This window comes from Sus scrofa, chromosome 13 (assembly GCF_000003025.6).
Source record: "Sus scrofa isolate TJ Tabasco breed Duroc chromosome 13, Sscrofa11.1, whole genome shotgun sequence".
Classification (NCBI taxonomy): Eukaryota; Metazoa; Chordata; class Mammalia; order Artiodactyla; family Suidae; genus Sus; species Sus scrofa.
In genome coordinates, this window is record NC_010455.5 from 39,233,817 (window position 1) to 39,246,141 (window position 12,325).

General features: G+C 36.8%; 1 protein-coding gene across 1 annotated transcript in view; it reads right to left on the reverse strand.

Moving 5' to 3' along the window:
- DNAH12 (dynein axonemal heavy chain 12) overlaps positions 1-12,325 on the reverse strand; it is a 247,107-nt gene that overhangs the window by 85,657 nt on the left and 149,125 nt on the right. Inside the window, exons 46-48 of the mRNA XM_021069807.1 lie at positions 10,109-10,303; positions 5,186-5,319; positions 3,524-3,686 (exon numbers count right to left, since the gene is read on the reverse strand). Coding sequence (XP_020925466.1) covers positions 3,524-3,686; positions 5,186-5,319; positions 10,109-10,303 — 492 coding nt within the window. The remainder of the gene's footprint in view (positions 1-3,523; positions 3,687-5,185; positions 5,320-10,108; positions 10,304-12,325) is intronic.

The following is a 12,325-nucleotide window of genomic DNA, read 5'->3' on the forward strand; positions in this document are numbered from 1 at the left end:
GTTCACAGAACTAGAACAAACAATCCAAAAATCTATATGGAACTACAAAAGACCCAGAATCGCCAAAGCAATCCTGAGAAACAAAAACCAAGCAGGAGGCATAACTCTCCCAGACTTCAAGAAATACTACAAAGCCACAGTCATCAAAACAGTGTGGTACTGGTACCAAAACAGACAGACAGACCAATGGAACAGAACAGAAAACCCAGAAATAAACCCTGACACCTATGGTCAATTAATCTTTGACAAGGGAGGCAAGAACATAAAATGGGAAAAACACAGTCTATTCAGCAAGCATTGCTGGGAAACCTGGACAGCTGCATGCAAAGCAATGATATTAGAACACGCCCTCACACCATGCACAAAAATAAACTCAAAATGGCTGAAAGACTTAAATATAAGACTGGACACCATCAAACTCCTGGAAGAGAACATAGGCAAAACACTCTCTGACATCAACATCATGAATATTTTCTCAGGTCAGTCTCCCAAGGCAAAAGAAATAAGAGCAAAAATAAACCAATAGGACCTGATCATACTGACAAGTTTTGCACAGCTAGGGAAACCAAAAAGACAACTTACAGAATGGGAGAAAATAGTCTCAAACGACACAACGGACAAGGGCTTAATCTCTAGGATATACACGTAATTTATACAGCTCAACAGCAAAAAAGCCAATCACCCAATGGAAAAATGGGCAAAAGCCCTGAATAGACATTTTTTCCAAGAAATATGTACAGATGGCCAACAAGCACATGGAAAAATGCTCAACATCCCTAATTATTAGAGAAATGCAAATCAAAACTACCTTGAGATACCACCTCACACCAGTCAGAATGGCCATCATTAATAAGGCCACAAATAACAAATGTTGGAGGGGTTGTGGAGAAAAGGGAACCCTCCTGCACTGTTGGTGGGAATGTAAACTGGTACAGCCACTATGGAGAACAGTTTGGAGATACCTTAGAAATCTAGACATAGAACTTCCATATGACCCCGCAATCCCACTCTTGGGCATATATCCGGACAAAACTTTCCTTGAAAAAGACACATGCACCTGCATGTTCATTGCAGCACTATTCACAATAGCCAAGACATGGAAACAACCCAAATGTCCATCAACAGATGATTGGATTCGGAAGATGTGGTATAGATACACAATGGAATACTACTAAGCCATAAAAAAGAATGACATAATGCCATTTGCAGCAACATGGATGGAACTAGAGACTCTCATCCTGAGTGAAATGAGCCAGAAAGACAAAGGCAAATACCATATGATATCACTTATAACTGGGATCTAATATCCAGCACAAATGAACATCTCCTTAGAAAAGAAAATCATGGACTTAGAAAATAGACTTGTGGCTGCCTGATGGGAGAGGGAGGGAGTGGGAGGGATCAGGAGCTTGGGCTTATCACACTACTTAGAATAGATTTACAAGGAGATCCTGCTGTGTAGCATTGAGAACTTTGTCTATATACTCATGTTGCAACAGAACAGAGGGTGGGGAAAAATATAATGTACACATGTAAGGATAACTTGATCCCCTTGCTGTACAGTGGGAAAATAAAATTAAAAAAATATTTTATCCTCCTTGAGTATGACAGGGCAGTGGCAAAATGCAGTTGTCATGGAAGAAATGCAGGTAGAAAAAAAAAGGTGGCAGCTCAGGGTATTCCTATTATTCTATGTTTCTGGTATACAATGCATATGTACCACCCAAATACTCTGCTGCCTATGTTGAAATAATGCTAGTAAGTATTAGTAGCACTTGGCTTTTAAAAAAAAAATCTCCAATCTTACATTTAACTAGCTATTACAATAAAAAGTCAACCTAGATTTGACAAAGAAGGCAACAATATAAAATGGGAAAAAAATTCTATTCCAAGTGGTAAAACTGGACAGCTGCATGTAAATCAGTGAAACTAGAGCACACCATCACACCATGCAAAAAATAAACTCAAAATAGCTTAAAGACTTAAACGTAGGACAAGACACCATCAAAGTCCTAGAAGAGAACAGGCAAAACATTCTATTACCTAAACTGTACAAATGTTTTCTTACGTCAGTCTCCCAAGACAATAGAAATAAAAACAAAAATAAACCAATAGGACCTAATCAAACTTACAAGTTTTGCACAGCAAAGGAAACCATAAAAAAAAAAAACAACTTACAGAATGGGAGAAGATAGTTTCAAATGATGCAATCAATAAGGGCTTAATCTCCAAAATATACAAACAATTCATACAACTCAACAGCAAAAAAACTAACAACCTAACTGAAAAATGGGCAGAAGACCTAAACAAACATTTCTCCAAACAAGATATATGTATGGCCAACAGGCACATGAAAAATGCTCAACATCACTAATAATTAAAGAAATGCAAATCAAAACTCTAATGAGGCACCACCTCATACTGGTCAGAATAGCTACCATTAGTAAGACAAATGCTTGAGAGGGTGTGGAGGAAAGGGAACTCTCCCACACTGTTGGTGGACACATAAACTGGTAAAACTATTATGGAAAACAGTATGGAGGTACCTCAGAAAACTCACTGTAGAACTACAATATGATCCAGCAATCCCACTCCTGGGCATATATCTGGACAAAACTTTCATTCAAAAAGATACATGCACCCCCTATGTTCATTATGGCACCATTCACAATAGCCAAGACATAGAAACAACCCAAATGTCCACTGACAAATGAATGGATTAAGAAGATGTGGTACATAAACACAATGGAATACTACTCAGCCATGAAAAAGAACAAAATAATGCCACTTGCAGCAACATGGATGAAGCTAGAGATTCTCATACTAAGCGAAGTAAGTCAGAAAGAGAAAGACAAATACTATATGATATCACTATGTGTAGAATCTAAAATATGGCACAAATAACCTATCTAAAGAACAGAAATAAACTCATGGATGTAGGGGACAGAATTGTTGTTGCCAAAGGGGATGGGGGAGTGAGTGGGACGGATGAAGAGTTTGGGGATGGTAGATGCAAACCATTGCATTTGGAAATGGATAAGAAATGAGGTTTTGCTGTATAGCACAGGGAACTATATCTAATAGCTTGTGATGGAACATGATGGAAGATATTATGAAAAAAAGAATGTATATATATGTATATATATATGACTGGGTCACTTTGCTGTACAGCAGAAATTTATAGAACATTGTAAATCAATTATAACAATTTTTTTAAAAAGTCAATGTGGACATTATATTCTCTCCAAATGCTCCCAAACTAAGAATAAAACAGGGTGTATTTGAGTCTGTATGGTCAGGAAACTTACTGAATTTCTCTAAAACTCACTTTACTCATCTGTAAAATGAGGATCATAAAAGTGTCTACCTAATAGAGTTGTTATGAGGAATAATTGAAGGAATGCACATGAAGCTCAAAATACAGTACCTGGCACAAATATTCTCAACAAATTATAGCTCTTGTTATTACACTTTCTTACATTTTCCATTATGTATTACCATTTGAGCAGCTCATCAAATTTACCTGAGACTCAGCAAAAGCTAATTTGTCAAGTCCATTCACATATCTCTGTTTTGCTTCCATTACAGCTTGACGCTTCTTAGTCAAAAGCTGTCGAAATGAGGCAATAAGTTCAAGGTAAGAAGTAGCAGTAACATAGTTATGTCGTCCTAACTCATGCAAGAACCTAAAAGAGAGATAGCATATCTTACTATAAGTAATTGGTTTACAAAGAGTAGTATTAACAACAAACATTTAAGAATAAAGGTTAACTTTATTCAGAAGCTGCTATATACTTGAACTTTATAACATTCTAGAATTTTACACAGAAGCACATCCTAATTCTTGCCTACAAAATATCAAATAGCGAGGATGTACTTAAAAACCACAAATCAAAAAATGTTTCTCAAAAGATACAAGATGTAAGAAAGATAACAGGCCTTTTTATTTGTTTCATATGTCAGGAGGCTCTAAACCTGTAAGACACCCAAGATACTACACACAAGTATAGTAGGAAAGGGTACTGAAGATAGCACAGCAAGAATGTCATCATTGCTTGCACACAGGTCACATGTTAGGTGAATGGGGTTTGGCCAGAAGTACAAGACTACCCTACTCATACACATAAACACAATGGATGGGATTTCCCATCATGGCGCAGTGGAAACAAATCCAACTAGGAACCATGAGGTTGTGGGTTTGATCCCTGGCCTCACTCAGTGGGTTAAGGATCAGGTGTTGCCGCAAGCTATGGTATAGGTCGCAGATGCGGCTTGGATCCCACATTGCTATGGCTGTGGCATAGGCTAGCAGCTGTAGCTCTGATTAGACCCCTAGCCTGGGAACCTCCTCATGCTGCAAGTGTGGCCCTAAAAGGCAAAACAACAACAACAAAACCCCAAAAATAATGGTTGCAATGATGTTTCATAACAAGTACATAGACTAGAGCTTGGTGTAACTATCCAAGACAAACATGATAGCTTGCTATAAAACTCTGTATAGGCAATATACCATGAGCAACTTCGAAATGAGGATCTCAGAGATGAACAGAGGTAAAGCTAATACTTTTAAGGTATCCACAGCCCACCAACAAGCTCCTTCCTTATCTGAGAACTTCCAACCACTGCCCCAGCAGTAATGTTTGTTCTACAAAAACTGCCACCCTAACCACAGCACATCAGACCAAGACTGGGCATTGGACACAAATAAGGCTAATCACATTTTGGAAAATAACTGGAATAGAGAGATGGAAACAACCAATCAGTCTCTGCCTACAGCTGGAATTAAAAGAAGTAAACTTGAGAACTGAGAGGCAGACATTTTCTTCCATATGTTCTGGGAAGTGGAAAATTCAGTCTGCAAAGAGAAAGAAGAAAGCAGATGCCCCAAGAGAAACAGGGACGAGAAACAGAAAAAAAAGCATTTCTGGGTTTCTGGTGGCTTTTTAACTCCTGCTTCCAGTCATTACTAAGATCCAGCTGTATACTTTCCCTTAAGCTTTGTAAGATATCCCTCTCTTTGTTAAACATATATCAAGTTGCTTTCTATTACTTATAAGTCTTAAAAAATTAAATGATCAGAGAGACTTATAATATGTAGACACCCTGTTAAAATGTTGGGATTTCATAAAAGCAATGCTTCAAAATACAAGGCATTATTATCATTTTAAAATTTGTTAATATCAACCTTTCTGAAAGATCCATAATGGAAGTGTGAAAGTGTTTACAGATTGGAACTATCTCTTGTCGTTCAACCTCGGTAAGCTCCAGTGTCTCTAAGAATTTCACAGCTACAAGTTCAAGAGCATCTTCAGGCCACGGCTAAATATAAGAAAAAGAAAAACAAATGAAATCTAAGATGACTAGTCACACTCCAATTATATAAATTATCTTTCTATGTGAGAAGAACTTGGGATTGAGAAAATTCAAACTTTGATAGAGAAAATAGAATTAGGGGGCTAAAGTCACAAGTAAATTTATGAAAGATCTAATAAATATTTTATACACCAAAATTAACACAATATAAAGGAAAGGTCAATCATATTTTACATATTGAAGATATACTACACTATTTCCCTAACTCTTCCATTTGGATGTCTAGTAGGCATCCCAAATTTAGCATGACAATAGCACAGGCTGCTTAGCTGCCCTCCTAATATCTACCAGCCCCTTTTCCTTAGGACTCCAGTTTTTTTCTAGATAGCAATATGCCCAGCTTCAATACTACATTTTCTAGACTCCCCTGCAATTCAGAGTGGATAATGACATGTAGGCAGATGTTGGGTGGGGACATCAGAGAAGGCTCTCTAGAGAGTTACATAGAACTAGCATTATGTCTTTTTTGCCCCACTGTCCATTACTCTACTTCTTGCCTGGAACACAGATGTGAAAGCTGCGAGTTCCAGCAGCCACCTTAAACCATATGATGAATCTCAGTATGGAAACCACATGCTTGGATAGTTCCTGATGTGGCTAAATGGGTTAAGAGCCTGACACAGTTTCTGTGAGGATGCAAGTGCAAACCCTGGCCTTGCTCAGTGGGTTAAGGATCCTTCATTGCCAGTGTAGGTCACAGATGTGGCTCGGATCTGGTGTTGCCATGGCTGTGGCATATGCCTGAAGCTGCAGTTCTGATGTGACCCCTAGCCTTAAACTTCCATCTGCCATAGGTGCAGCCCTAAAAAGAAAACACACACACACACACACACACACACGATAGTTAAGCGAGAACATAGGATTCTGATGACTTTGTTAAGCCAGAAAAGTTCCAGTCTACTTACCTTCAGATTTTTTTCTGTATGAGAGATAAAAAAAACCCCAGAACCCTATCTGTTTAGTTTAGGTTTCTGTTACTAGAAGCACATCATAATTCCTACTAGTTATAACATCCAAAACTACAATTTTGATTCTCTTCCCCATAAACTCGCTTCTCCTTCAGTCTTCCCTATCTCAGTGAAGTGGTTTCTTTGCTCTTCCCGGAATATGCCAAGGGTGCTTCTGTCTCTGGACTTTGGACTTGCTGTTCCTCTGACTAGAACACTCTTCACCTTGACCTCCATGTGGGTCACTCTTCCACATCTCTGTGTAGATGCCAGTCTACCAGGAAGGTCTTCCCAAAGAAGGCTTTCCAAAACAGCATTCTTTCCCTCATTACTCTTTCCCTTATCTTGAATTTTTTTCTTAGCACTTACCAATATCTGACATATATTTATTCATTTGTTTTTGTCTGTCTCCCCAACTCACCACTAAAATGTAAAATCCATAACAGCAAGGACTTTTTCCTCACTGCTGTTATCTTCAGTACTTAAAACAACACTGACCAATAAATATTTGAAATATTTATTCAACAAAATAATTTATGTTAAATGAGTAATTAAATCTTCACTTGCTCAGAGTAATTTCCAAACTTCATTTCATTTAGATTCAACAAGATACTTGTAATTTTTTTCCTTTATAGTAGATAATATGCATTTTAAGATCAACTTTTTCAGTATCCAGCCCTCTATCCTAGTAAAATTAAAACTTTTTGATCAAGCGCTCCATTAGTTAAAAAAGTTGTAAGCACACACTACCAGTATATATATATTTATTAACAGACTGTATTCATATGGTATTATTGTACTAATATATTTTTAAACCTCAAAAGAGGCAGCTAAAGATTTAATATTAAGACAAATGAATTTATTTAAAATGCCATAATAAGTGTTATATGATTTCTCCAATCATATAATTCTTTATAATGAAAAAGTCTCTCCCCAAAGCTCCCCAGCAGACTTTAAATCAAGATCCAGTGACAAAGAATGGGTCATGAACAGACTCACGTGTGAAATAATCAATAGTAAGAGGAATGAGAGCACCAGTGCTGACTCAGACCAACCAGGAATCAATCCCAATTATATATGGCTACATGGATAGTGATTTCCCAAACAAAACTGGAGTTCTGTCAGCAGAGATGGAGTGGGTAGAAAATGGCTATTGATAGATAACCAGTATCTTTCATGGCGTCATAAGCTAATATTGCAAGTCATAACACACCCTGGGAATAAGCTTTATCATTTAAACAGTTTATATAAATCCATATTCCAAACAGCCTTCTTAAATTTGTTTTTACCAATGTCTTGCCAGATCTTGTTAAGTAGTCACAGTTTTTGCCTCATGATGTAGCTGATACAGAGCTCAAGCTGGTTCCTGCTAGTTTATGCCATTCTCTTACTATCCACTTACAACTGCATTACATATCTTCAATTTTCAGTTAATTGCAGGAATTCCTCAGGGCATGTTGCATACGTCCTATGACACATGGCCAGCTGACATGCAAACTGAGTGTGTCAATGTTAATCCATATGAAATGTCTCATACAAAAATTAATATTCCAATAATTTCTTATCTTTTCCTCTGAATTGTTTTGATACCCTTGGTAAGTGTACACCCTACTTTAGAAAACAGAGATCTATCCAAAATTCAATGACTGCCTGACTGTGTGACATAGCAGTTTACACTCACTTCCTGAGCTTCACAGACCCAGGTCCCAAACAATGCCATCGACAACCCTGATACAGGTTCTATATCCCCACTGTCCCAATCTAAAATCTCTGTTCTTCTCTATTATCCACTTACTCTCCCTTATCTATTTGCAACTCCCAGTTCCCTTTTTTAAAAATTTCCAGCATCAAGTATGAATCACATGTACTAGAATAAATAGAAAGTCTTAATGGTTATAAAAAAGATATCCAGAAGTAGTAGAATTGTATTATAAGATTTCACTCCCAAAAATTATCATTGGACAGCCTGTGTTCGGTTTTGGTTTTGGACTACTTAAAGGAAGCAATATTAATAGTTTGCATAAAGCAAAACTGTTTCACACAGTTTTTATTGTATAAACACTAAAACATTCACTAGCTGAAACATACATGCAATCCTCAAAAGGGCAGAATTAGTTTTTCAAACATGCAATTGATAGGCAAAAGAGAATAAAACAAATTAGTATCAGAAATTTATTTTTAAAAGATATTATCCAGGATCAATCTATAGCCCACATTCTATTGGGCATAAAACAAATAATAGAAGGCACCATGAGCTACTGTTCTTAAGAGCATCAATACTTAATGGTTTTATATAGGCAGTGACAATTTACCTTCTTGAAGTGAGGTGGTGGTGGCCTTTACCATTTGCTTTTGGCATGAATGAAATCACCACCCAGTTGGGTCTTCCTGTCTCTTGGTTTGCCCCACTCCAAATCACCTACCTTACAGCCTCTAGGTGTTTGGGGGTTTTATGCCCAAAATATAGATTAGCTAAAGATATATTAAAGCCCCCACAATATCTTTGGTATAAAACCAAACTCCTAGGCACATTGACAAACTCCTTTATAGTCTGGCACCCACTCGAAGATCCATCTTACCTCTTACTGTCCTCATTGCCAGTCAGCCATACCAAACTATCTGCCCAACTGAGCCATGTTCTCCCCACTATTCCACCTTTGCACAAACTATCCTCTTGAGATGGTCAATTTTATGTGTCAATCGGACTATGAGCCACAGGGTGCCTATATATTTGGTCAAACATTATTCTGGGTGTTTCTGTGAGGTGCATTTTTGGATGGATTCAATATTTAAATAAATGGACTGAGCAAAGCAGATTTCCCTCCCTAGTATGAGTGGCCCTCATCCAATCAATTGAAGGTCTGAACAGAATAAAAGGCTGACCCTCCTTTGAATAAGGAGGAATTTCTCCCGCCTGAGGGCCTTCAAGCTGGGACATCAGGTTTTTCTTGCCTTTGGGCTGAAACATCATCTCTTCCTAGGTCTTAAGCCTGCTGGCCTTCAGACTGGAACTACACCATAAGCTCTGTTGGGTCTCTATCTTGCCAGATGCAGATCATGGAAATTTCCCCAGCCTTCAATATCATGTCAACTAATTCCTTATAATACGTATATGTACAGATATATATAGATATATCTATTGCTATATCTTCACACGTACACATATGCATATGTATATATACTATATCCTATTAGTTCCTAATATACCTCTTCTCTATGTAACTAATTCATTTTCATAATTCAGAGTCACTATCTTAATAAGTATACACTTTGCACACGAAGACTATGGCTCTTTTATATAACTATAACTGCTCAGAGTTCCCGTCATGGCACAGGGGAAACAAATCCAACTAAGAACCATGAGGTTGCAGGTTCGATCCCTGGCCTTGCTCAGTGGGTTAAGAATCTGGCGTTGTTGTGAGCTGTCGTGTAGGCTATAGACGCAGCTCGGATCTGTTGTTGCTGTGGTTGTAGTGTAGTGTAAGCCAGTGCCTACAGCTCCGATTAGACCCCTAGCCTAGGAACATGCATGTGCCATGGGAGCGGCTCTAAAAAGATAAAAAGACAAACTATAACTGCTCATTTACTGATTGCCTTTTTCTGTCTTCCAGTCTAGTGTGTGAGCTCCTTTTGGGGATCATGTAGTCTTATCAGTTCCTGATGCCAATTATTATGCCTGCCATTAGAGTAAGTGGTCAAGAAACACTTGATGAGGGTATACTACTGGAGGTTAAGATTTCAGTAAAATTCCAAAGGATTTAGTTATCCCTCCCCCTAAAAATACAAACCTGAAACCAGTCGATGGTACAGCAATTGATGAGGGATGGAAACTGTCTCAAGCGATTTCGAAAGGCATCTCCGATGGGGCTAAAGGCCACTACCACATGAAGATTATCTTTACAGCGATTCACAAAGAAAGCAAACAGGGCTAAGGGGCTGAGTTGATCATGCTTATTGCCAGCCTGAGCCATAGGACGAACACCCTAAGGAATATCAGAAAAAGCCTCATAAATAAAAAGAGTAAGCTGATAATGAGAGTAATAAATATTTGAATATTAAGAATTTTTATTACTTCCTTTATAAATATCTTTAAAATTTTGGTTTTATATCAATGTAATAGCTTTAATATAGTTTGCACTTATAAGACTACCTTCAATTCCATAATTCTGTAATTTAAAAACAGGTATCTGCCAAAAATTTAAGTTATAAAAATACTCACCAAAAGTTCACCGAGTTATATGTATGTACATTTATATGTATATATATGACATAATTCAACATTGTTTTGAGAGATACATCTAAACAACTAAAGTGTCCAGTTAAGAACATTATAAAACATCCATATATTTTAATTTTATACACTGTTAAAAATAATCAGGTATCAGCATATGTGCTATGGTAAAATCAGCAAGATAAATGAAAAAAATGCAATAATATGTATAACATTATCCTCTTTGTTAAATTAAAAAATGTATAGGTATATATGTGTGAGTATATAAATACTTTTTTATGGACGCAATCACAAAGTACTATTAACTGTGGTTATTTTTGGTAAGATATACTTAAGGGAGAGTGTGAGAGGGAGGCTTTCTTTATTTTGGACACTTTTCTTGATTTATATCATTTTTTTCCTTTTGGCCATTCTTATGCTGGTTAAATTATTTAATTTTATTCTTATAATATTTGTATTTTTGAAATGTTAATAGAATTATTTGGCAATGAGATTATAGGTCACTTTTAATTTCTTCCTTTGTGTGTCTGTATGAGAAAGGCATTTTACATGAGGTTATGAATAATGGCTCTAGAATCAAACTTATTGAATTCAAATCCCAGCTTGAAGCTGATTACCTATGTGACCTTGAGGCAATTACTTAACCTCTCTGTAACTTACATTCTTCATCTATAAAATGGGGAAAAGAGTACCTACCATCAGAGGGTCGCTGAAGGGTTAAAGAGATTACAGTTCTTGTCACATAGGTAAGTACCTTTCAGCTTTTTATATTCTTTGTTCAGAGTAGAAAAGTTTTAGCAATCAATAAATTATCTTATAAAGAGATTTAAATTTCTTTCAATAGCAGATTTAGGGAGTGGTCATAATGATCATACAATTTCCACTTTTATGACAATGAATTTATTTCTGAAAGAATTCTCGACTACAGCTATGCCCTTTATGTGATAGCTATATCTATGAGAAACTAAATCAACTCTGTATATTTATTCTGACAGTAATTTGCAAATTACTACTATGATGATCAATGCCAGTCTAAATTATGTTCAGGTGGTATGTCTGCATCAACTCTGGGTTAACAGGGGGATGTTAAGATAGAGAAAGGTAATACGTGGTTGTAACTGTAGAACAAGAGTTCAAGAAAGGGCCAGAATGGTGATATAAATATACAGGTTATTTACACAGAAATAATGGTTAATGATTATAGAGTAGATAAGCTGTCTGTGGGAGGGAGTAATAGCTACCGACACACACACACATATATTTTGGGAGCACAACTAATTCTGGGGAGCAAGAGAAAGAGTAGTTACTGAAGGAATAATTAGGGAGACAGGAAACGAAATGAGTGAAATTTCATAGCAGTCAAGAGAAAGCAGATTTTAAAAGAAGGAATGATAAATTATTTCAAATATGAATGAGACTTTTAAAAGGGAACTTTAAAAATCACTAAATATAGTAAGTCCCTGCTATACTGAGAAAAATATTGCAATAATTTAATTCTGCAAGGAGTGTAAATGGAACAGTGGAAAAAGTAGTCTGGAAATGGAGTTCTGAGGCTGGAACTCTGATGCTGATCTAAGATGTGCTGAGCCCACAGGAGGTGCCCTTTAGGCAGTGCTGGGGCCAAGCTATAGAGCTAAGTTATCAGGAGTGAGGGTGAAATAAAATCTTTGTCAGATGGATGAAATAAACAAAGTCTAAGACATGGTCTTCAAAGAGGGATATATAAGATGGTGCAAGGTATGGAAAGAAATTAACATAACTTCTTTTATATTAC